The sequence below is a fragment of the Thamnophis elegans genome, chromosome 7 (assembly GCF_009769535.1).
Source record: "Thamnophis elegans isolate rThaEle1 chromosome 7, rThaEle1.pri, whole genome shotgun sequence".
In the NCBI taxonomy this organism is placed as follows: domain Eukaryota; kingdom Metazoa; phylum Chordata; class Lepidosauria; order Squamata; family Colubridae; genus Thamnophis; species Thamnophis elegans.
In genome coordinates, this window is record NC_045547.1 from 9,041,035 (window position 1) to 9,067,671 (window position 26,637).

The following is a 26,637-nucleotide window of genomic DNA, read 5'->3' on the forward strand; positions in this document are numbered from 1 at the left end:
GACCTCGGAAGGATGGAAGGCTGAGTCAACCTTGGGCCTGGTGAGATATGAACTGCGGAACTGCAGCTCGCAGTCAGCTGAAGTAGCCTGCAGTACTGCACTCTAACCACTGCGCCACCGGGGCTCTTGACATAAAGCTGTCACATTTGGAGATCCTTGCTCTACAGTAGGCGTGTCAAGCTCAAGGCTGGCAGGCCAGATACGGCCTGTGAGGTGCTTAGGTCTGGCCCTCCCTGGAAACAGTGAAGGACTGTGCCGTCTCTGCCAGCAAAAACCGAGTTCAGGTGGGTCATGTGCTGCTCTCTGAGCTCCATTTCTGCTGGCAGAAGGTTGCAGGAGGCCGTTGCAGTTGAAAACGGAGCTCGAGAGCCCCTTATTGCTAACAGAGTGCTCGGGCCACCACAGGCACCCCCGCCATGAGTGATGTCGAGCTGGCCACGCCCACCCCAGTGAGGGCAAACACAACCTGGATGCAGCCCTCAATGAAATCAAGTTTGACACCCCTGCTCTATAGTACCCCAGCATTTCCACCTGGTATAGAAAAGGCAGGGCAACCTTAGGACTTAAACTTAAGTCATAAATACTGCTGCTTTTTTTTAATACAGTGCAGATTAAATTTATTGTCGAATATCCCACTTAATTGTTGTTAATTCTATTGATGCGTATGTTCAGAAATAAATCTCTGCTGCTGCTCATTTATTAGATGGAGTTTAGGATGGTAGGTTCAGCTTGGCCTTTGTGCAATATCTTTTTTCTCCTTGCCACACATTGACTGCTCTTAATATGTTTTGTTATTTTATCGGTTAGATTTTCATAACTTTGTAAGTATTTTGCAGTTGTCTTCAATCTCTGAAATTCATTCTCTCTGTCTCTCTCTGTCTCTGTCTCTCTCTCTCTCACACACACACCTTCTCTACTTCTATTAGCAGTTTTGTTTACAAGATTGGCCAAAGCCAGTTATGATCCCTAAATCTATGGTCATCAAAGTGCTTCAAACTAATCTTGAGAGAGAGAGAAAGGAGAGGAGAGAAAGAGAAGGGAAAAAAGAAAAGAAAACAAGAGAACATTAAACCCACTTGTTCAAAGTTTTCCTTCCATCTTCACCGCAACAGACAGCCAAAGTTTACACAAGCCCAGGCAACGGACTCTGGCGGTCAATTGTCTTTCAATCAGGGCCACCAAAAATTTAGGGTTATGCAACCAGATTTCCTTCGATATTGGATTAAGGGCAGGAAATCTTGCATGCTAGTAGGGGCTTTTGAGCAGAAGGTACATCCCAACACGTGTCTGAAATGCCAACGCTTAGACTGGGTTGGTTTGTGAATCAATTTACTCTGGATGAATAGAAGTTCCCGGAAACCACACCAAAAAAAGTAGCCGGTGAAATGAAGGCATCTCCTACGTACGTTTCTTCAAAGCCATATTTCATACCACAGAAAACAGGGCAAAAGCTTCAGCTTTTGCACTTATCACAACACGAGGAAAGCAAGAAGAACAGATTAAAGGTCAGGGGTGTCAAACTCAAGGCCTGGGGGCCAGATCCGGCCCATGGGGTGCTTAGATCCAGCCCACAGGGTTGCCCTGAAGGCAGCAAAAGACCGGCCAGTGAAAACGGAGCCCTCCCAAACTCTGTTTTTGCTGGCAGAGGGCTGCAGGAAGCCATCGCCACTGAAAACGGAGGTCAGGAGCCCATTTTCACTGGCAGTGTCAAGAAGAAGTGTCACTCGCGCCCTACAGAAGTGACGTTGAGCTGGCCATGCCCCCCTGGCTACCCCCCCCCCCGAGGTCAAACACAACCCTGATGTGCCCCTCAATGAAATCGAGTTTGACACCCCTGTGTTAGGTGAATCACACACAGGGTCCATGAGATTTCTACAGATCACACAAAACGTTATGGGGGTGACATTAAGATATAGACTCGGCTCTCCTCCTATTCAAGATGTAACTTTGGACAGAAAGTTTTGGCCAATCCTTTTCTTTTCATTCCAGTGATCTAATTACTGCGTCTTCCTTTTCTGTTCCTCTGGGGAAAAAAATCTATGTTTCTATACCTACCTATTTGCAGATACTATACAGACTCAAACTTTTTGTGAATACAACCGAGTTATTCAATTTTGCTCTCACAATCGCCTGGTAATTGTTCCCCTTAAACCACCCATCCAGTCACATGACCACCTAGCCACGCCCACCCAGTCGGTACCGCCTCCCCACCAGTCGGAGGGACTGTGAATTGGCCCCCGTTTAAAACTTTTGAGGACCCCTGCCTCAAACCATTGACACACAACCCATTCACGTACACACATACACACCCACACACACCCACACACCTACACACCCACACACAAACACAAATCCATTTGCCTGTCTCTCTATAGATTTGATTCACCTGAGAATCATTTCAAGTTTATTTTTTTTTTTAAAAGGAACAGGAACTAACCTTATCATGTGCTGGCAATGGAACTTCTTCAAGGGATTGTCTAAGAAGACACAATGCTTCCCTAATTTAAGACTGAAGACAAGATGAAAGGAGGACAATCAAGACAACCAATGAGAAAAAAATAATAATAATGAAACAGACATCATTTCTCACATTAGTACAGATTTGGCACTTTGCTCAACATTTGATCTGGTCTGCAATTGGTGAAAAGTAAAAGGAGGACTTTCCTAGGAAGGAAGAAGAGGCTGATGGGCTGGTTGTTTGGGGATAGCTACAACAGAGATATCTCTAACTGCAGCCCCTGTAGCAGAATTTGCTCAGCTAAGGATTATGAACGTCAAATTAAAGGAACGGCCGAGAAGATCGAAATGGGAAGAGATTGATGGGAATCTTTCTAAGATATCTAAGATTTGGAGACCCAATCGCTTTTGGATCCTGTCCAAAAGGACACATAAAGAAGAATATATGTGGCTCAGGGGTGAAATGAGGGATCCTTGATGCTTCTCTGGGCTTGGTTGGTTTTCTTGCTGAGGTTTCATTACCCAACTGAAGGCTTAGCGTTTTGACGGAATGACAGAATTGGAAGGGAACCTTGGAGTTCTTCTAATCCAACCCCTTGCTTGAGCAGGAAACCTTCTACCATTTAGGTAATGTCATCAGTGCTAGAAGAGAGTAGAATTTGGTTCCAGCACTGATGTTATTTCCTAGTTTGGGTAATGAATCATCTGGGGGGGAAAAACACATCAACCAAGCTCAGAGAGCACCAAGGCCAACGGGCTGAAAAGACCTTTGTAAAGATGATGATAGAACAATCACGAAGGATAGATATCTAGTCAACCAATTTCATTTGGGATAATTAATTTAGGTCTTTCTCTCTGAAAAGACCATCACCGAATGCTGGAACATCAACCGATTTGCAAAAAGGCTGAGATTAAGAGTTTGGGTGGAGTTGAGAACCCATTGTCTGCCAGACTAAGACGAACCGATATAGATGAGCTACTGGACTGGGCAACCTTTATTCAGTCAAGAGTTACATTCCCACTGGACTAATAAGGGGGTAGGACCACACAGCTGACCTCAGGTGGGGAAGAATCCAAACTGGAGACTGTCCACTTTGAATGAGACCTTCTCGTCCTGCCTCATGCAGAGAGCTTTAGGAAGGAACAGGTCATTTTTATTCTGATTTCAAGACTGAGAGCCAATTCTTGTTCGGTGGCCTGGCCTGGCGTAAGGTACATCGATAAGACCAAAAAGCGTGGGCTGTAAATGATAGGATTAATGCAAATGTTTATTGCATCCTGCACAGTATTCCATTGACACTGGCATAAGACACTAAAGCAGGGCTGGGATTCAGCCGGTTCGAACTGGTTCGGGTGAGCTGGAAATTCTGCTGAGTATTTGGCCCAACCGCCGCTGCATTTTCCTGTCCTATATGTCCGTTTTCTTTTTTTAGCTCAGCTGATTTGCATGGCACAGTGGATTGTTGTGCGTCAGCTGCTTTTTTTACTCACCGGAGCTGACATAGAAGGTAAGTTTTTAAACTTTAAAAAGTCATTTTTTGATTGCGCGCACTCACCGAACCAGTTGTTAAACCGGTTGCATCCCATCACTGCACCAAAGGCTCTGAGCAGATCCTAAATGTTCAATCTCCAGCATCTCGATTTTTCTACACAATAACCCTTAGGGTCCGATTCCCTGCTGCAAAGCCACCACGATTCAGATTCTGCATGGGTTCCAACACGGCTTGGTCCCTGCCAGATGCATTAAACGTGCTTTCAAGTCTAATTCTGGAAAGGTGGAAGAAAAGATGGCGGAAACAGGAGGAAGGGGAAGAATTCAAAGAAGCGTATTTCATTTCTCCCTCCCCTCTTACCAGATGCATCATTATCTCTCCCGACCCCAACCCCCACCCCACCGCAAAAATCTTAATTTTTTTTTTCTTTAAATTGTACACAAAACAACAGAACACATTCACAAGCCACTTGTTGGCACTGTGTACCTGAGTGAGAATTTTCTAGAACATTATAGAACAAATAGCCATAAAGTTTATTTGAAAAAAAATAATAATAATAAAAGGTCAAACGGGTAAGACTTCAGTGCTTGGGTATAGCAGCTGAATTACTGGCATTATGTTACCCATAGCTTATTTTTTTTTGTCCTTTTTTTTTCTCTTTCGTCATGATTGACTTCCTTGATAGGGTTTCTTCCTCTGAGCCTTTTGTGGTCTTTTCTTTTAGAATTCCTTTCTTGTTTTTCCAAAGTTCTCCACGTTGGCTGATCTCTCCTGATCAGCTGATGTCCCAACTAGTTAAGACTAAAAAGTTTTAAGTAACAGTCAAGTGTGTGAGGATAAAGTTCGTGTGCTTGGCCACTGGGCAAGAAACCGGATTTTTTTGGGGGGGGGGCTCTCCGTTAAAGTCCTCCGAGGTCAAAACCAAGAATTTGGGATCCCTCCCCCGATCAGTTGGCTTGTCCCGCAATGTGGTTTTCGCTTTCGCTGCCGTAGTCCACATCGCGATCGTCGTCTTCATCCTCGTCGTCTTCGTACATTTCGCCATTGATGTCCTCGCTCTGGATCTCCTCTTTGACGTGAGAAGTCTCCTCGTTTTTGATGCCATAAGTGCTCTGGATGATGGGCATCCCAGGTTCTGGGCTACTAGATACACTTGAATGCTCGGAGGGGAGATGTGGGGAGGGCATTCCCGTCATGGCGATGGCTCCCGGGTAGACGACACCGGCTGCCGCAATAGGAATCTGTGCTTGCTGTCTGTGGGCGAGAAAGAAAAAACGGGCATGAGCAGCGGTTAAGATACGGGAAAGGGAGTCCGCTTGTAGAAAGTTAGCACCGCCCCTCTCCTAGAACAGGGATCAGTAACTCACGGCTCTGGAGCCACATGTGGCTCTTTTATCCCTCTGTTGCGGCTCCCTGTCACTCAAAATATGTGTCACCAATGTGCGACACTAGCCAGCATGAGATTTATTGAGTTATTTGACCACCGGTAGACCAACCATACATAAATCCAAGCAAAGTTTCAGAAGAAAACAGAACGTTTAATTCAACTAATTAAAAGTAATTCGGGGCCCAACCCATGCAGCGGGTCACATGCTCGACCTCGTATTTCTCTCGGAGCAGTGGATGTGTGATCTTGGTCTGAGGGGTAATGAGATCATACCCCTGTCGTGGTCAGACCATTGCCTACTGAGGCTTGACTTCCGGAGGCCAAACCCCCACCGTAGGGAGGAGGAACCGACCAGGTGGTTCCGCCCCAGGCGACTTATGGACCCTTTGAGGTTCCAGACGGAGCTTGGGGTTATTCCTGATACCCTCGCCCACAGTTCGGCGGAGACTCTGGCTGCCGCCTGGTACTCGGCGGCGTCGGAGTCTCTCGACCGGATTGCGCCACTACGGCCCCTCCGGGTCAGTGGATCCCGGAGAGTTCCCTGGTTTACCGAGGAACTCCGGGAGAAGAAACGCCGGAGGAGATGCCTAGAGCACCAGTGGAGGTCCGATAGGTCCGAGGCAAACCGAGCACTCTTAACTACCTGCACCAAGGACTATGTCCGAGCATTAAGAACTGCAAAAAGATCATATATTTCTTCCTTGGTTGCGTCCGCCGAGTCACGCCCAGCCGCCCTGTTCAGGATAACCCGCTCCCTCCTTAATAGGAGGGATGCGGGAGACCCCTTGCAGGGTAGGGCTGAGGATTATGCTCAATTCTTGGCGGACAAAGTAGCTCGGTTTCGATCGGACTTGGACTCCACCGCAGTAGATCCAGCTGAGACACAGGAGGATCATTTGCCACATCAGTTCTGGGTTGAGTTCCAGGAAGTTGCCTCTGGGGATGTGGACAAGGCCATCCGAGCTGTAAGTGCCTCCACTTGTATTTTGGACCCGTGTCCCTCCTGGCTGGTGGCCAACAGCAGGGAGGTGACACATGGCTGGATCCAGGCGGTTGTCACCGCCTCCCTTCGGGAGGGGCACTTCCCCGCCGCGCTCAAAACGGCGGTGGTGAGACCCCTCCTAAAGAAACCATCGTTAGATCCAGCCATCTTAAACAACTTTCGTCCTGTCTCCAACCTTCCCTTTATCGGGAAGGTTGTTGAGAAGGTGGTGGCCTTTCAGCTTCGACGGGCCTTGGAGGAAGCCAGTTATCTTGACCCCTTCCAGTCCGGCTTCAGACCTGGTTACAGCACAGAAACCGCTTTGGTCGCATTGACCGATGATCTCTGGAGGGCCAGAGATGGAGGCTATGCGTCCATCCTGGTTCTCCTTGACCTCTCAGCGGCTTTCGATACCATCGACCATGGTATCCTTCTGCGACGACTGCGGGAGGTGGGAGTGGGAGGCACTGTTTTGCGGTGGTTCTCCTCCTACCTCTCGGACAGGTCGCAGTCGGTGTTAGTAGGGGGGCAGAGATCGTCCCTGAGGCCCCTAACATGTGGAGTACCTCAGGGTTCGGTCCTATCCCCCCTACTATTTAACATATACATGAAACCGCTGGGCGAGATCATTCGGAGGCACGGGATAAAATACCATCAATATGCGGACGATACGCAATTGTATCTGTCCGCCCCGTGCCAACTCAATGAAGCGGTGGACGTGATGAACCGGGGTCTGGAGGCCGTTAAGAACTGGATGAGTGCTAACAAACTGGTGCTCAACCCGGATAAGACCGAGTGGCTGTTGTGTTTCCCCCCCAATAATTTGGCTAATACACCAACGCTTAGGCTGGGGGGTCAAATTTTATACCCCTCAGATAGGGTCCGCAACTTAGGAGTCCTCCTGGATCCACAGCTGACTTTTGACCACCAGCTGTCAGCTGTGACCAGGGGGGCATTTGCCCAGGTTCGCCTGGTCCGCCAGTTGCGGCCCTACCTAGATCGGGGGGCCCTCACAACAGTCACTCGAGCCCTTGTGATCTCTAGACTGGAATACTGCAATGGGCTCTACATGGGGTTGCCCCTGAAGTGCATCCGGCGACTACAGCTAGTCCAAAATGCAGCCGCGCGAGTGATAGTGGGCGCACCTCGGTTCGCCCACGTTACACCTGTCCTCCGCGAGCTGCACTGGCTGCCTGTTGGTCTCCGGGTGCGCTTCAGGATAATGATGACCATCTTTAAAGCACTCCATGGTAGTGGATCTGGGTACTTGAGAGACCGCCTTCTGCCGATTACCTCCCTAAATCGACCAATCAGATCGCACAGACTGGGCCTCCTCCGAATCCCATCTGCCAGTCAATGTCGACTGGCGACCACACGGAGGAGAGCCTTTTCTGTTGCTGCCCCGACCCTATGGAACGAGCTCCCCATGGAGATCCGCACCCTCACCACGATCCAGACCTTCCGCGCAGCCCTCAAGATCTGGCTCTCCCAGCAGGCCTGGGGATAGGCTTCTAATTACCCGCCCGAGTGTTTGATTGCTGAATGAAAGTTGTGTTTTATTATTTTTCTTTTGTTCACAAAGTGTTTGTTTTGACCTTGCACTTCCCCTCCCCTGTGGTTGTAAGCCGCCCTGAGTCCCCTCAGGGAAAAGGGCGGCATATAAATCCCAATAAAACCTAAAAACCTAAACCTAAACTACGTATCCTAGTTTTGTGGCCGCTCAGGAAATAGTCAGGGACCGGAAGGGTTTTGTGGCTCCCGGTATTTTCTCTACTGTGGGAAACGGGTCCAAATGGCTCTTTGAGTGTTTAAGATTGCTGACCCCTGTCCTAGAAGAATGAAATATTTTGAGAAATATTAAAAAGGCAGGATAAAGTATTTCCCCTGTAGAAGAGAAATAAAAATCCTAAGGGAGACAGAAACTCAGAGCCCCCAAGCAGATACTAAACCGAGGCCAGCTTTTGTAAGAGCCAAGGTGGCGCAGTGGTTAAATGCAGCACTGCAGGCTACTTCAGCTGACTGCAGTTCTGCAGTTCAGCTGTTCAAATCTCACCGGCTCAGGGTTGACTCAGCCTTCCATCCTTCCGAGGTGGATAAAATGAGGATCCGGATTGTTGTTGGGGGCGATATGCTGACTCTGTAAACCTCTTAGAGAGGGCTGAAAGTCCTATGAAGCGGTATATAAGTCTAACCGCTATTGCTATTGCTATTGCTTTTAGATTTGGTTTCCATTGCTCCCTGCAGCAAGTTCTGAACAAAGGTAGGATTAGCCCCCAGCCGTAATAGGGTTGTGTTTGACTTTGGATGGGTGTGGCCATCGTAGGCATGGCCAGCTTGACATCCCCCATGTCAAGGGCGCCAGTGGTGGCCTGAGCACTCTGTCAGCAAAAACGGGCTCCTGAGCTCTGTTTTCAGCTGTGACAACCTCCTGCATCTCTCTGCCATCAAAATTGGAGCTTAGGAGGGACGCCCACAGCCCTTGCAAGCTCAGTTTTTCTGGCAGAGGCACCATGGGCCAGATCGAAGAATTGCTCTGGGTGGCCCCACGGGCCAGATCTAAATACCTCACTGGCCAGATGCTGCCTGCGGGCCTTGAGTTTGACACCTCTGTTATAGACCATCTGTAGGGGTTGATGGTGGGAGACCCAATATTGTGATTGTTCTCCTTCATTCATGGCTAGTCCCAGCTGGTGCTAACGGGACGGGGAAGAGGTTAATGCCCTTGCATTGTGGGGTACCTCAGGGCGTGAGACACTTCTCCCTTCTGCTTAACATCTACATGAATTTTCTGGACGAGGTCAATACCAACGGGTTGATGATACCCAGTTCTGTCTTTTAATTGTGCCGGCTGAGTAATGATATCAAGATGCCTGAAGGTTGTTAGGGTCAGGATGGGAAGGAAAAGGCTTAGGCTTAAAGCAAATGAGTCTGAATGGATATATACAGTATTTCTGGGTCTGGCTGTAGATTTAGAGATTTCCTGTTATTCAAATTAGTTTCTGTATCAATGGCTTTTATTAACAAATCAGATTAACTGCAAGTGATTTGAATGAAGCATTTTGGCAATAGTAATTAGCTTTTCTCTCTCTCTCTCTTCCTCTCTCTTTCTCTCTCTCCCCTTTCTTCCTTCCTTCCTTTTTCTCCCTCCTTCCCTCTTTCTTTCTCTCTTCTTCCTTTCTTTCTCTCTCCTTCCCTCTTTCTTCCTCCCTCCCAATTTCTCTCTCCCCTCTTTCTTTCTTTCTTTCTTTCTTTCTATCTATCTTTCTTTCTTTCTTTCTTTCTTTCCTTCCTTCTTGCCTTCCTTCCTTCTTTCCTCCTTTCTTTCTCCTTCCTTCTTCTCCCTCTCTCTCTCTTTCCCCCTTCCCCCCTCTTTCTTTCTCTCTCTCCCTCCCTTCTCCCTCCCACCTCTCTCTCCTATTGTTGCCTTGATCTCTTCTCAAACCAGTTATGATCAAGGAGCTGCTTACTAAGCGCATGTTTCTATTTGCAAAGCTAGCTAAAACATGTACACAGAGAAAGAGGGCTGATGCTGTGCTGTTTCCAGGGTGGCTCTATCCAGCCTGCAGGCCTTGGCTGGATGGGCGTGTCCAACTCAATGCCATTCAGGTCGATGGGCGCTTCACTTTATCTGTTACAATGTAATACGAGTTAACCGGAGAGGCCATTTCTGTAAGCAGGGCAACAAAGATTAGGCTAGAAATAACGCAGAATGTTTCCTTCCTGCCTTCCTTACAGGATTATCCCAGTAAAGTGGAAAAAAACAAAAGGAGATTTCTTCCAACAACCAGTTCTCTAAACTGCTTAGAAAGGTAACAACTGGTTCTCTCGAATAGGTGCAAACCGTCTGAATCCTATGCTGCCCTCATTTCCTCTCTTCTCTTTTCTCCACCGACAGACTAATTCCTCTGTGATAATATTGTGTTGAACATGCTTTAGCCTCATAATACCCTCAAAAATCTGTCCATCTGGAAGGAGAAACCTCACCGCGCGCGAGAGGAGAGAAACATCTTTAGAGAGCAGCAGATTTGACAGGGGAGCCAAGCCATACACTGGCCCATCCGGCTGAGCGTACAATAAGCTTTTGACTCATCCTGGAAAGCTCTAGAGAGGCTGCCTTGGCTCTCCGTTCTTTGCCACATGTCCAAAATATCTTGCTTTTGTCAGCCAAAAGGTGGCGGTTTGTTTGTGTATTATTCTAAGACAAACAGAGTTATCCAGGGAATAAGGGGCGGATTGTCAGCGATCCCCTTCCTTCCCTTGAAGCAGAGAAGCCAAGCGTTTGACCATCTGTTCCACAGCCATTCTGATCAGGGCCCTCAGATCAGCGTTTCTCAACCTTGAGAACTTCCAGTCCACACAACCTTCACATTCACGAGGTTGAGAAACATTGCATTAGATATGTGATGGTGAACCTATGGCACACATGCCAGACAGAGGTGGCAAGCAGAGCCCTCCCTGTGGGCACATGTGCCGTTGCCAGCCACTCTTATGTTTTCCAGCGCACTCACTGGCCAGCTGGTCTTCATGGGTGCCTGAAAATGCCTCCAAAACGGCCAAAGAACAGGCTGTTTTTCGGGCCTTTGGGGGGCCTTTTTGAGGCCAGTTTTCAGGCCATTTTCTGGTGCTCTGGTGCCCGCAAAGACCGGCTGGCCTGAAAACAGCCTAAAAACAGCTGGAAAATGGCCCAAAACCAGGGGTTTTCCAGATCATTTTCAGGCCGTTTTTCGGGGTGTTTCCGGGCCAGCTTTGTGGGTGCCAGAGCACTGGAAAATGCCCCCCAAAATTACAAGAAATCCAGCCAAAAGCAAGCATATGCATACCGGCCAGTTGGTTTTCAGGTTTTCAGATGCACACGTATTCCAGTTTGGGCCCTCATTGCCGAAAAGGTTCGCCATCACTGCATTAGATGATAGCAATAGCACTTAAGACTTATACACCGCTTATACACAGTGCTTTACAGCCCTCTCTAAGTGGTTTACAGAATCAGCCTTTTGTCCCCAACAATCTGGGTCCTCATTTTACCGACCTCAGAAGGATGGAAGGCTGAGTCAACCTTGAGCCTTCGAGGGTGAGATTCAAACTGCCAAATTGCAGGCAGCCGGCAGTCAGTAGAAGTAGCCTGCAGTACTCCACTCTAACCACTGCACCACCGCGGCTCATTGTTGACCATTATTGCTCCTTCTTGGTACAGAAAGAACTACCTCATTTTTCTTCTGCCCGACGACCGGTTTTGGCTTTGAGGGACAGACCTGTGACTACCTTTCTGATTTCATTTCACTGAGACTAAATCAAATAAATAAAGTAAATCTATGACCGATAATCCTCGATTTACCACCACAATTGAACCCAAAGTTTCCATCACTGAGCAAAAGTGGTTAAGCGCATTTTGCCCCATAACATTACCGCAACTCTTCATTATGGGGAGGCGTTGCCGATTGAACTGGAGAATAAAGCTGATTGAAGAGTTCCCCACAAACATCAACCAGACAAGCAAAATGAAATAAAGATAAACAATCAAGTGAAATCCCTGCGTCTAGAAAGCTGTCAAGCTAAATTGAATTTTATGCCTACAGAAGGTGGGCTTGGCGACACGGAGGCCCCTAATACAGCTTTGCCACCTCTGAGAACTTAAGACTGGAATGTCCTTGAAAACAAAAGCAATGTGAAACCGCTTGGATAAATGTATTTGAAAGGCCCCCATCCTGTATAAAGACATTTTTTTGGCTTAAGAACAAATGCCAAGAAAGAGATTTTTGCACTCCGAAATCACTCGGTTAATGTAGAACAAGATTGATTTTTCGGAACCCATCCGTTTCCATTGTGGAAAGTCCCTGACTGTGTTGTTTTACTTAAAGATAAAGATTCTCCTCATACATATGTGCTAGTCATTTCCTACTCTATCTATCCATCCATCCATCCATCCATCCATCCATCCATCCATCCATCCATCCATCTATCATCTATCTATCTATCTATCTATCTATCTATCTATCTATCTATCCATCCATCCATCCATCCATCCATCCATCCATCCATCCATCCATCCATCCATCCATCCATCCACCCACCCACCCACCCACCCACCCACCCATCCATCTATCTAGAGCCGAGGTGGCGCAGTGGTTAAATGCAGCACTGCAGGCTACTTCAGCTGACTGCAGTTCTGCAGTTCGGCTGTTCAAATCTCACCGGCTCAGATTTAGATTTAGATTTTATTTGTGATTTATAGGCCGCCCTTTTCCCTGAGGGGACTCAGGGCGGCTTACAATTCATGGGAGGGGGAGTGCAAGACAAAACATAAGACAATACGTGAATGAGAAAAAAATAAAGCAATAAAACACACCTTTCATTCAACATTCGGGTGGGGCGAATTAGAATCTTATCCCCAGGCCTGACGGGATAGCCAGATCTTAAGGGCTGTGTGGAAGGTCTGGACGGTGGTGAGGGTGCGAATCTCCACGGGGAGATCGTTCCAAAGGGTCGGAGCTGCTACTGAGAAGGCTCTCCTCCGCGTAGTCGCCAGTCGGCACTGACTGGCGGATGGAACTCGGAGGAGGCCTAATCTGTGCGATCTAATAGGTCGAAGGGAGGTAATCAGCAGGAGGCGGTCTCTCAAGTACTCAGATCCACTACCATGGAGGGCTTTATGGATGGTAAGTAGCACCTTGAAGCGCACCCGGAGAGCAACAGGTAGCCAGCGCAACTCGCGGAGGATAGGTGTTATGTGGGCGAACCGCGGTGCGCCCACGATCACTCGCGCGGCCGCATTCTGGACTAGCTGAAGTCGCCGGATGCTCTTCAAGGGCAGCCCCATGTAGAGCACATTGCAGTATTCCAGCCTAGAGATCACAAGGGCTCGAGTGACTGTTGTGAGAGCCTCCCGGTTCAGGTAGGGTCGCAACTGGCGCACCAGACGAACCTGGGCAAATGCCCCCCTGGTCACAGCCGATAAATGATGGTCAAGAGTCAGCTGTGGGTCCAGGAGGACTCCCAAGTTGCGAACCCTATCTGAGGGGTGTAAAATTTGACCCCCCAGCCTGAGCGATGGAACACTGGCCAAATTATTGGGAGGGAAACACAACAGCCACTCGGTCTTGTCTGGGTTGAGTACCAGTTTGTTAGCTCTCATCCAGTTCTTAACGGCCTCAAGACCCCGGTTCATCACGTCCACCGCTTCATTGAGTTGGCACGGGGCAGACAAGTACAACTGAGTGTCGTCCGCGTATTGGTGGTATTTTATCCCGTGCCTCCGAATGATCTCGCCCAGCGGTTTCATGTAGATGTTAAATAGTAGGGGGGATAAGACCGAACCCTGCGGCACCCCATATGTTAGGGGCCTCGGGGACGATCTCTGCCCCCCAACCAACACCGACTGCGACCTGTCCGAGAGGTAGGAGGAGAACCACTGCAAAACAGTGCCTCCCACCCCCACCTCCCGCAGTCGTCGCAGAAGGATACCATGGTCGATGGTATCGAAAGCCGCCGAGAGGTCAAGGAGAACCAGGATGGACGCATGGCCTCCATCCCTGGATCTCCAGAGATCATCGGTCAATGCGACCAAAGCGGTTTCTGTGCTGTAACCAGGTCTGAAGCCGGACTGGAAGGGGTCAAGGTAACTAGCTTCCTCCAAGGACCGTTGAAGCTGGAAGGGTTGACTCAACCTTCCATCCTTCCGAGGTGGGTAAAATGAGGACCCGGATTGTTGTTGGGGGCAATATGCTGACTCTGTAAACCACTTAGAGAGGGCTGAAAGCCCTATGAAGCGGTATATAAGTCTAACTGCTATTGCTATTGCTATTGCTATCTATCAATCTACAGTATCTCCCTCCCTCCCTCCCTCCCTCCCTGTCTGTGTCTGTCTGTCTGTCTGTCTGTCTGTCTGTCTGTCTGTCTGTCTCTATCTATCTATCTATCTATCTATCTATCTATCTATCTATCTATCTATCTATCTATTATCTATCTATCTATCTATCTATCTAATCTCCCTCCCTCCCTCCCTCCATCTCTCTCTCTCTCTCTCTCCCCAGTATCTCCCTCCCTCCCTGTCTGTGTCTATCTGTCTGACTGTCTGTCTGTCTATATGTCTGTCTGTCTGTCTATCCATCCATCCATCCATCCATCCATCCATCCATCCATCCATCCATCCATCCATATACATACATTTATAAAAAGGTAAAGATTCCCCTCGGACATATGTGCTACTCGTTCCCTACTCTAGGGAGCGGTGCTCATCTCTGTTTCAAAGCTGAAGAGCCAGCGCTGTCCAAAGACGTCTCTGTGGTCATGTGGTCGGCATGACTGAACGCCGAAGGTGCACGGAACGCTGTAACCTTCCTACCAAAGGTGGCTCCTATTTTTCTACCTGCATTTTTACATGCTTTCGAACTGCTAGGTTGGCAGAAACTGGACAAGGAACGGGAGCTCATTCCGTTACGCGGTGCTAGGGATTCGAACCACCAAACTGCCAACCTTTCTAATCGACAAGCTCAGTGTCTTAGCCACTGAGGATGTGTAAGTGTTTACTTACACGTCCCAATTGCAACAGATTAGGATCTCAGCCATACAATCTGATCCTACGCTGGAGTGCAACAAGCTGGCTAAATCCTTGTTAACAGCCACTGCCTTCCAAGGGCTCCCGACTTAACCGCCGCTTCCAGAGGCATAATTGCACAATTGGACAAACATTTCCAAAAAGCCCAAATCAGCTTCGGCTAGATAAAGACTTTATCCGGCGTTTACTGTTTTTCTCTAACCGCGGAGAAAGACCTCTCCTTGGCAAAGTCCGTAAAGAAGTTGAATAACTGTTTTAAATCTTGCAAGATGTTCCTTCCCCTCTTCTCACATTGTCAAGCATCAGTGTCAGGGAGATAAGTGGAATTTGGGAGGCTTTGTTGTCTCCTATTCTTTCTCCCAAAAGATCCTCTCTCCCTCCCTCTCTCTCTTTAATCTCCCGATGCCAAGGTTTGGCTGGCATCCCTGTGTTTGATTCATTGTATACCGGGGGGGGGGGGGGAGGAGAATCATTCAAATTGCCTACACCACAGGGTTAAGCGGCTCAGATTGCTGGGCTGAGAAATCTGCTTATTATTACAACACACACTGTCGCTTGTTTAGAAAAAAACTGCCTTCTGACACTTAGCAGCCACTGGACAAATTCATCTCCATTCATCATTACTGACACCCATTAGCCAAACTCCAAACAAGTGGCTATCGGCTATCGTTCCAAACACACGTGGCATGGTCCAGCCACAAATACCACTCACTCATCACAAAATCTCCAGAACTGTAAAATCTACAAACGTGAAATTTGGCACATATGTTCCACTTGGCTTCTAGGTGCTCACTAAGAAAGGATTTTTCAAAATGACCATCAGATCATTAGTATTTCTTATACAGTATTATATTAACATGCTCTGATTCTAAGGAGTTAGACATTCTACTCCCCCTCCCCACCTGAAAAGAACTCTATTCCAACTGCCAGTTGCCTTAGATTAACATGCTCTGATTCTAAGGAGTTTGACATTCTACTCCCCCTCCCCACCTGAAAAGAACTCTATTCCAACTGCCAGTTGCCTTAGATTAACACACTCTGATGCTGCCCCTTTGCTAGACCGGACATAGGAGTGGCCAGTGGGTGATTCATCCAGCCCGTGGAAACATGGGAGTCCTGTAATGCCATACAAGCCAGCAAATATCACCCAGTCTTGCAATGCTGCTCAAGGTAGTCCTTGACCTATGACCCTAATTGAGCCCAAAATTTCTGTTGCTGAGGGAGACGGTTGTTAAGTGGATTTTGGCGCATTTTATGAACTTTTTGCTATTCATATTTGTTAAGTGAATCACTTCCATTGTTAAGTGAATCCGGCTTAGACTTAGGACTTAGGTCCTGGATCTGAAGTTCCGATGGTCGCCATCCCACCTGGTCACTAGGCCACAGGGCTGCATTTATGACCATTTGCAGCATCCTGCAGTCACATGGCTGTGTTTTAAGATGGCTTTGGCAAAGTAGTAAATGCAGTTGTGCTGGTTGATTCCAGTACTGGTTTGGTCTGGAAACTTGTAGTAGTGGTAACTTGGCTGGACACGTGCCTGAAGTAGTTCTATCCTTGGCGCTGCCATCTTGATTTCAGGTTCTGTGCATGCACAGAACAATCTTCATTGCAAAAATGTAATTTCCCCCCCTTTCCTGACGTTGTGCGTATGCGCAGACCTTTTTAGGCGTAAATGTGTCTGGTGCGCACACAAAACATTTCGAGTGCCAAACCAGCAGTAATGCTGGCAGCAAACCGCCCCTGAGTCATATGGCTGCAAGAGGGGAGGAGGTTGACCATCAAAACTTCAGATATTGGCTGCAAGTCCCCATTGCCACTGTGAACGTTTGCTAAGCGACCCGTCATAAGCAGAGCACCTGTAATGGCTGGTGTAGAGGCCCAACGGAACTGGTAGAGTGGCAGATCCAAATTCATCCTAGGGAAATTCACTATTAATGATTGCTTGGACCTCCAGTTGCCAGGTGCTAGGTAAATGCTGTAGCTGAGAATCAATTTTGCAAATATTTCAACACAGAAAATGATTTTTTCCCCTGTCATGAGCCAAATATATGCCGTACGTAAAGCAGCATTAGATGCACAAATGGAGGGATAGCAGGGGAGAGGGGATGGTTTCACGCATGTGAATGCACCACTTTCACAAATGCAGCTTCACACACGTGGGTGTGAGAATTAGTGCTCGGCCAACAATTCTGAGACCCGGTACCGCAGGAAAACTAAGATTCATAAAATCCGCAACTTGCAACATAAATCACAAAACATGCACCCCGCCTCCTCCCGCCCTTCCCATGGGGCTGAATGCTGTGGAATGCAAAGGGCTCCTACCCCACATTGAAATATTGCCTCATCTCTTGGCGCCGATTCCTCATGATTGCCTTATATTCGCCGATCCGTAACTTCTTGCCATCTACTAAGCACGTCCTCTTCGGCCTGGGCTTGTACTTGTAGTCCGGGTACTTCTCCAAGTGCTGCTTGCTGAGGCGAGCCTGCTCCTCGTAGTATGGCTGTTTTTCAAGGTTCGTCATAGCTTTCCAACGAGACCCTATCAAAGAAAGAGGACAAGAAAATCAAGTTAAAATATTCATGACTGGGAGAGACATGGGAACAAGGTCAGCCAATGAATAGGCATAGCAGCTAAGTCAGTCAATGGGAGATCTGAGTCTGTGCAGAGAACTGAAACAGAAAGTTAAGAAGAAAGCAGTCTGCTGCTCTGAGAAGTAAACTAGCAGTCTGACTGGGCATGTCTGCTGAAATGAATCTAACTGCTTACGTTTGCCTGTAACTCTCCTGCCTTGTGTTTACTTAGAAGAACCACCTGTTGGTATTGTACATTTATTCATCTATTCTTATCCATTTGAATCAGTTATCTGTGTGTGCTTCTAGATTTGAATTTATGCAACAAACTAAGAATACACTGAAACCGCTGCAAAGTAATTACAGTAAGTGGTTAAAACCTCTTTTCAAGATTTTAGTGCATGAAGAGTTATTAAAATGATAGCTTTACAGTAAAGGATTGTTTTTATGGATTTATTGGGGAAGTAGTTTCTGTCCAAGCCAAATGTCTACTAAAGCAGAATTCACATGGTGTAGAATTTAAAATTTATAGGCATCACATACATTTTGCAGAAGGTCCCTAATCTATGTAAAATTTAATGTATGTCGTGCATGCAATAATTACGGATTAATTAATTAAAGAATGGTGATTCAAATTTGTATACTGTCTCTATTGTATTACATAACTGCGAAACTGACGCCTACAAATTAAAGGATTAGTTACTGAGAATCAAATTAAGATTGGGTCACTGAACAGGTTGAACTCAAATGACTCATTTTATTTATGTACTTAGTTTTAAAAAGTACATTTCCCCTATTTGACCATCTCTAGTTAGTATAAAACAAAGGAGGTAAAACAAATAGTGAAAAAAGGAAGGCTCTACATTTAAGCAAGAAAAACGAAATGCACAGGTACAGTATAGGTGGTACCTTGCCCAACAGTAGCAACTGTGAGAGGGATCTTGGAGTCCTAGTGGACAACCATTTAAATATGAGCCAGCAGTGTGCAGCAGCTGCCCAGAAAGCCAACACATAAACAGAGGGATAGAATCAAGATCACATGAAGTGTTAATATCACTTTATAATGCCTTGGTAGGGCCAGACTTGGAATCCTGCATTCAGTTTTGGTCACCACGATGTAAAAAAGATGTGGAGACTCTAGAAAGAGTGCAGAGAAGAGCAACCAAGATGATGAGGGGACTGGAGGCTAAAACATATGAAGAACAGTTGCAGGAACTGGGAATGTCTAGTTTAATGAAAAGAAGGATCAGGGGAGACATGATAGCAGTCTTCCAATATCTCGGGGGTTGCCACAAAGAAGAGGGTGTCAAACTATTCTCCAAGGCACCTGACAAGACAAGAAGCAATGGGTGGAAATTAATCAAGGAGAGAAGCAACTTAGAACTGAGGAGAAATTTCCTAACAAAACAATTTATCAGTGGACCAATTTGCCTCCAGAGGTTGTGAATGCTCCAACCCTGGAAGTTTTTAAGAAGATGTTGGATAACCATTTGTCTGAAGTAGTGTAGGTTTCCTGCCTAAGCAGGGGGTTGGACTAGAAGACCTCCAAGGTCCCTTCCAACTCTTATTCTATTTCTAAATCCTACCAAAAAAGCTGTACAGGTTGTTTTTATCTGGTGTCCACAACTGAGCCCCAAATGTCTGTTTGTTAAACAAGACAATTATTCTGTCTCCAGCAAAAAGCCTTTTTTTTTTTTACATTCTACAAATCAAGAGTTTTACACGCAAGCACGTGTAGAGTTTGTGGGGCTTCCTCAGAAAAACCCATCGTGTTTGTACTTCAGACATTTGATGTAAGCCAAGAAGAAAAGAAGAAAGAAAAATATATTTCTTGGAAGAAAAAAAAAAGACCCCCAATATTTGTGAGACACTCTCAACCATTCCAGTTATCGACTTTTCCCTGCTAACAAAAAAATAAAAAAATAAAAAAAAATCAACAACTGGCTTTGGACAGATCAGAAAAGTCTTCTGTGATATATTGTATTTTTCGGGGTATAAGACACACCTCCCCCCCCCCCCAAAGAGGCTGAAAATCTGGGTCCTATACACTGAATGCAGCATTTTTTTGCCTCCCGAAACCCCGCCCCCTCCACCAAAATGGCCGTGCATAGACTTTAGGCGGCTTCTTTTAAGAACGAGGCTCTGAGGTAAAACAAATCACTTTTATTGAGCGGAGAGCAAGCAACAACTCAGAACACGAACGGAGAACGAAGCCCGCCTGAGAGCTATTTATACTTGACAGCTGTCAGGCGGGTAACTAATCGGCGGTGAGCAATTTTCCCGCCAGCCGGCTGGCGCACCAAAGCCAATCAGGGGCCTGAGGCTCTGGCCACGCCTACCGGCTGTGTCGCAAGAACACAACAGCTTCCAAAGTGCTCCCGGGGGCTGGGGAGAGCAGAAATGGGCAAAAACCACACCCTAAGGCCCCTAGGAGCACCCCACAAGCCTCCTAAAGGCTATCCATGGCCTCTTTTTTTGACAAAAAAGGCCCGTTTTTGTTAAAAATGGGCTGTTTTTGGCAGTTCGGCAGAGTGCAGAAACTTTTTTTAAAAAAATTGCCTCTTCAAAATCTGGGTGTGTCTTATACTCCGAAAAATACGGTAGGTAGTCCTTGACTTACAAAGGTTCAATTTAGCAACCGTTCAAAGTTATAATGGCGCTTGCAAAAAGTGACTTGTGACCTTTTTTCACATTTATGACCGTTTCAGCTTCCCCATGGTCACATGATCTAAATTCCAATGCTTGGCAACTGACTCGTATTTATGACGGTTGTGGTGTCCTGGGATCATGTGTGATCTATGTCAGGGTTCCAAGTAAGACCCCCAACGAAAGAAGACTCCGAGACTTGAGTTTCCTCAAAGTTCCATTTTATTAGAGATGTCATATTGGCACAGCTGGGAAAACCCGAATCTGAAAGTTTCCAGGTTTTCCCCACCCAAGTGAAAGTCCAAGTCCCTGCCCAGCACCCACATGTCCATCACAAGGTCCAATCAGGCACCGTCCCAACTGGAGATGCCTCCCAGTCACACCATTCCAGCTGCAGGGCGAGACGTCCTTGACTCTCTGAGAAAGGAATGTTATTTTGACTATATCTATCCCACTCCATACAATACCCCTCCCAATTTCCCACAGCATTAAATGTGGCAGGCCTAGAGGCCCCATGCAAAAGATGGCTTTCAGGCTTGACAAGCCACCTTTTGCAACCTTCCGACAAGAAAAGTCAATGAGGAAGAGAAATTCACTTAACAACCTTGTGACAATCTTAACAACTGCGGCAACGAATGTTATAAAACGGGGCAAAATTCACTTGACAACGGAGCAACAGAAATTTGGGGCTCAATTGTGGTCATAAATCGGGGGCTATATCTGCAGTGGTGGGATTCAGCCAGTTCGCACCACTTCGGGAGAACCGGTTGTTAACTTTCCAAGCAGTTTGGTGAATTGGTTGTTGGAAGAAATCATTAGGGCAAAGAACCGGTTGTTAAATTATTTCAATCCCACCACTGGTTTTCTGGACAGGCAGCTGACTCCTCTTCCTTCCCTTTTTCTTCCTTGCCAAAAAGGCAGGAAATTTCCCTTTCAATACTGAAGTTCAAATAATAATAATAATAATACTTGGAACAGCTTATATCCTCCAAGGTTACCTTAGCAGTTCCTAGGTCCATGGTTAGGACTCGAGCTGTTGAGCTACCAACCAGCCCCAAAGGCTGTGAATTTCACCAAAGATTAACAACAACAACAATAACAACAACAACAACATCATCATCATCATCATCATCATCAAAATCTCGCTTCCAGGTTTGCAAACCTCACCACTCTTTCAACAGGGGGAAGCTGATGGCTAACTGGGGCTGTCAACCCTGATAGAATCTGGAACGAATTTGCACATTATAGTTCACCTACTGTACATTTAATCAGACAAAGATGCCGCCAAAGTGCCCGTTGCATTCTTTCTCCTCATTCCCCAGCCCAAATCCAGGGTGAAAACAGTAAAAGACGATTCCTTATGGGGTTTTTTTTTTAAATCAGCTGAAATGGCTTATTAAAACCAGATTTGGAGGGTATTATAAAATGCTTACAAGCCCTTTAAAATGTCAACACAGACTCTCCAGAGACTTTTTTTAATTCAAAATGTTAGTCTGGTTCAACAGCTATTTTAAGCAGAATGAATTAGCCGTCGACCGCTTGGTGGTTGTTATCTAAAACAATCGGGGAAACTTTGAGACCCTTGTTGTGGCCTGCCAGGTGGCTGCAGATTTGGACAGTGGGGAGGTTGGGGAGGGACATGGGCCAGTCCTGGAGTCTGAGGAAGGCTCTGATGAAGGCTCTGCGTCGGAGGCAGAGAGGAGGCCAGAGCCGTATGCTGGTTATCAGCTGCCTTCGGACTCAAACATCAGTGAGGCAGATGAACAGCTGGAGCCTGTTCCCAGTGTGCGCATGTGCAGAGTTGCCAGACGAAAGGAGCAGCTAAAGAACAGGGGTCGACTTGGGAGTAAAGCCACAGGTGGACGATGAATGGCCCCTCCCAGAGGAAAAAAAAGAGGAGCGAAAGGGGAGTGGAGTTTGCAGGAGACCATTAGTTTGCTTCATTGGTTCGTGACTCTCCGGGACTTCTTGCCAAGTTTTGCAGATATCGGTCTGTCAGCTCTCCAAACCAGATAAGGTCTGTGACTGTAAATCCTCCCTTGAAAGACTTTGCTGGATGTGAATGAGCAGAATCCACAGTCAATTAATAAAATTGATTTTTGTCAGGACAAGGAGTTTGCTTCATGCTCTCGGGAAGCCTCGGTCAGCACAATCCCTTTGTGCTTTTATATATGTAAAAATGGGGGGGGGCAGCGAAGGGGCGCTCCCTCTGCTCAGACCAATTTCGGAAGACGATTATTGGAGTATGGCAAGTTTAATCAAGAACACTGTTTAAAGGAGAGTGGACCAAACTGTTTGCCTCTTGAATCACAGGCCTAATCTTGTGGCCATAACCAGTTTTAAATCCTCTTGACTGGCATATATAAATTTTATCATCCCCGAAACAAATGTACTCTCGCCTTATCTCACTTTCTTCTGACTAATCTAATCAATTCAGGCGCCTTGTTAAAACTCCACGACCTGCCGTCGAGCTCGGATGTGGGATTCTGTGAATCTGTTTGGCATGAAATCAATAGCTACGGTTAATCCTGCTCTTAAAAGCGTTTCTTCAATGGCTGGATTTCGCATTCGGTAGGAGATATTGACATAATACTTGGAGAGAATTTTGGGATTACGCATTGGAATGCAAAGATTAGAAGAAAACAAAACTCTTTGAAAATAATTATTCAGGGAGTTTATAAGGTTTATAAAAAGCCATAAGGAGGACTAGGCCGATCTGCATCTCAGTGCCAATGAATGATATGAGAATTACGAGGCAGTTGTCAAGAGATGGGTTGCATTCTTTATAGAACACAGAGGAAGAGGGTTGGAGGGGACCTTGGAGGTCTTCTAGTCCAACCCCTGCTCAGGCAGGAAGCCCTATATCATTTTAGACAAAGGGCTGTTCAGTCCAGAAGTGGTTTGCTGCTGGTTTCACTATCAACTCGCAACCCCGGAGCAATGGGCTCGCTCTCTTTGCTCACGCATGCGCCATTCAATGTAAATTGTTCTTCGCACATGAACAGAACAATTTACATTGAACTGTGTATGCGCAGTCACTAAAATCCAAAATGACGGTGGCCCAGCATCAGCCAGGGAATTGGTTTGTGGGCGTGGCAGGCCTGGGTTGCTGCCTGTTCTGCGACCCAGGCCTGAATTCCACTACTGGTTCAGCTGAACCAGGCCGAACCGGGAGCAACCCACCTCTGGTCCAGACTCTTCTTAAAAACCTCCAGTGATGGAGCATCCACAACTTCTGGAGGCAAGTCATTCCACTGATTCCTTGTTCTAGCTGTCAGGGAATTTCTCTTTAATTCTTCTTTGTTTAAAAACATTATTCAGAGAATGATGAATGTGCAGGGGTGAAATGCTACCGGTTTGCATCGGTTCATAAATACATGCCAGTTGCCAAGCGTCAAAATGTTGATCATGTTAAGAATATAATCTAACGGTTGGGTTGGCAATATATAAATCATGTAACAATGCTGTACCTGTTTCTTTAAATCAGGGGTAGTCAACCTTTTTATACCTACCGCCCACTTTTGTATCTCTGTTAGTAGTAAAATTTTCTAACCGCCCACCGGTAATGGTGATTTATAAAGTAGGGAAGTCAATTAAATTAAAAAAAGGAAAGTGCTTCAGTATCGGACAAAACCCCTACCGCCCACCATAAAAGCTGGAACGTCCACAGGTGGGCAGTAGGGACCAGGTTGACTACCACTGCTTTAAATCATGCTGTAAAATGTGATTGGCTGCTGTGTTTCCCAATCGACCATAAGAGGGAGCCAGAATGACTGTTAGCTCTCTGTTTGTTAGATGCTGGGCTGATCTGATCTGAGTGTTTTGGAAACTGGCTGTTAGAGGTGCCATGATCAGCGTGAGCTATTGTAAGTTTTGCAACTGCTAGCAAACTTTGAGTACCAGACTGTTTGTATGATACTGGACTATGTTATTTGGATTATCCCTTAACTGAAAGATGTTGATGACTGACTGTCTTATCCGTGTATGACTTGGACTGTTTGATAGACTCTGATACCTCTATTTCCACGAAAGTAAAAGCCTATTTAAACTGCAGTGTCTCTGTATGCTGGTTTGTGTGTTCTCCAACACAACTCTCACAATGCTTCTCTGAACGCACTCGCTCTCCCAACGGGGAGCTTACCTAACAGATCATGTGATCAAGGGGATGCTGTAACCATCATAAGCATGAAAAAATGGTCGTAAGTCACTTTTTCCAAGTGCTCTTGGAGCTCTGAACGGTCAGTAAACAAACTGTTGTAAAATGAGGACAATCTGTATTACTGCAATGTCTCTGGAAGCCAGAAAGAGTCTTCTGGGAGACCACAGGCACATCTCCACTGCCCATCTCTGAGACAACAATCCCCCCCCCCCCAAACCCAATCAGATCTTCGTTGGTTTGGTCCTCTCATCCACGATCCAGATCCTGGAGGTGAGAGGTTTAATTATAGCTAAACTTGATATTCAATGGCCGCGGCAGGGCTTCTGAGAACCTGACAGCTGGACACAGAGGAAAAGCCCTGGATTCTGGAACATGGAACTGACCAAACACACCTCTCCTGCAAGCAGGCCACAGTGTTCTAACGTAGGCTGCCCCCAAAAGCACAAAGCAGAGTCCTGGTCCCAACAAAACCTCTTTTGTTAAATGAATGTGAATTCCTCTCGTTCACATTCAGCAAGGCCTGGCAAACAGTCTTTTGAAGGAATATTTAGGACTACAGACCTTATCTATCTTGGAAAGCTGCCATGTAAATATTTTCCAAATGAGGTGCTGCGCAAGGAAAGACTGGGCACAGAGTCTCTGAGATTCACGGACAGATCTTCACACTCCTGAAACTAATCTAATGACCGAACGAATGAATTGTTTCCTGCAAAAGCCCCCTCCCCTTTCACTCCTCTTTTATCTCCTATGGGAGGGGCCAATCACTTTCGACCTGTGACTTTACTCCCAAGTCTACCCTGATTTCTTAGTTGTTCTTTTCTTCTGGCAGCTCTACGCATGCGCACACTGGGAACAGGCTCCAGCTGTCCCCCTAACTGCTGTCTAGCTCCGTAGGCACCTGATCACTGCCAGATGGCTTCTGCCTCCGATGCAGAGTCCTCGTCCAAGCCTTCCCCAGCCTCCAGGACTGGCCCATGCTCCTCCCCAACCTCCTCACTGTCGGACTTTGCTGCCAGCTCTGCTGGCAGGCCACAACACACAGTTAGTCCCTTCTGCCCAGCACTGGTGAGTCATCATTCTGTACATTATGATGGAATTTGAATTTTGTGTTGCTCAACATTTCCTCCGAATTGTACTCTAATCTACTGAAAATTCTACTACGAACATGTTGAAAATCAAACTGAAAATAATGTTTTAGCAAAGACATTTATGCTCAAAGAAAACAAATACATGAAGAACTACACATCTGGCAGTCCCGTTTCCTACCCTTACCCAATATTTTGCTGATGTTGGAGTTGTGCATATCAGGGAAAGCCTGCAGGATCTTCCGCCGTTCGTCTTTCGCCCACACCATGAAGGCGTTCATCGGACGCTTGATGTGTGGCTCGTTGCTCCCACGCCCTCTGGATTCTCGGTAAATCCGAGATTCTGAGACCCCCGCACTTCCTAAAACGTTGGGTGAAAAGAGGGATTAGGCAAGGAACAAATATTATTTCATGGTATTCATTCTCCCATCATTGACATCTCTGTTGTGGCCTGCCAGAGGCCAGTGTAACTGGCAGCAGATTTGGACAGTGAGGGGGTTGGAGAGGAACATGGGCCAGTCTTGGAGTCTGGGGAAGGCTCTGATGAGGGCTCTGCATCGGAGGCAGAGAGGGGGCCAGTTATCAGCTGCCTTCAGAGTCAGACATCAGTGAGGCACATGAACTGCTGGAGCCAAGGACGTACCGTATTTCCCTGAAAAGAAGACTTCCCTCAACATACAGGTCAATGCTCTCAGCATCAGCAATTGGCCAAAAGAATTAGGAAACTGGTATTATTACATAACTGGGACACAATTAAATGATTTCCCACGCTACTGTGTTTTCCCCAAAATAAGACAGGGTCTTATTTTCTTTTGACCCCTGAAATAAGCACTTGGCCTTATTTTCAGGGAGGTCTTATTATTTTTGAGGTGCAGGAGGCGGAGAGCGTGGTCACCTCATGGCTGCTGCTGTGTTGCAGTATTTTCTGGGAGGTCTTATTTTCAGGGGAGGGCGTATTTTAGCGCATGCACTCAAAAGTCCGATTGAGCTTATTATCCAGGGCAGTCCTATTTTCGGGGAAACAGGGTAAGAAGAAAATAAATAAATAAATCCACAGATCGAAAGCATCCCGCCCCCCCATCTTTGCTGAGTTAATGTTTTCTTTCCATGCTTATGGAGCAAAGATCTCAAGGCTGTTTCCTCACTGATTTTGTGGGTCCAGGCACAGCTGGAAAGAAGGCAAAAGGCCGGGCTACTGACCATCGGAGTCTCCGCTCATGTTGAAATCTATCATCGCGTGGCTAAATTTCCCGTCTTCGTGCTGTTTGACTGCCAGCTGTTGAGTCAGGTTCTCCAATGTCGTCT

At 46.7% G+C, this 26,637-nt stretch overlaps 1 protein-coding gene across 1 annotated transcript; it reads right to left on the reverse strand.

The window, feature by feature from the left end:
• Nucleotides 1–4,596: 4,596 nt before the first annotated feature.
• LOC116510953 (transcription factor SOX-5-like) lies at nt 4,597–26,637 on the reverse strand. Its single transcript, XM_032220630.1, has 4 exons — nt 26,533–26,637; nt 25,520–25,693; nt 17,194–17,410; nt 4,597–5,204 (listed from the first exon to the last, which is right to left on the reverse strand). The coding sequence occupies exons 1-4, from the start codon at nt 26,564–26,566 to the stop codon at nt 4,898–4,900; spliced, it is 732 nt and encodes a 243-aa protein (XP_032076521.1). The 5' UTR covers nt 26,567–26,637; the 3' UTR covers nt 4,597–4,897.

Bases quoted from the DNA above. Each gene is read 5' to 3' on its own strand.
- LOC116510953 (XM_032220630.1), bottom strand. From the start codon at position 26,566: ATGATAGATTTCAACATGAGCGGAGACTCCGATG. The intron at 25,694-26,532 runs GTCAGTAGCCCG...CCAACGTTTTAG, and splicing joins CATGAGCGGAGACTCCGATG to GAAGTGCGGGGGTCTCAGAA. The intron at 17,411-25,519 runs GTAAGGGTAGGA...TTTCTTTGATAG, and splicing joins CAACATCAGCAAAATATTGG to GGTCTCGTTGGAAAGCTATG.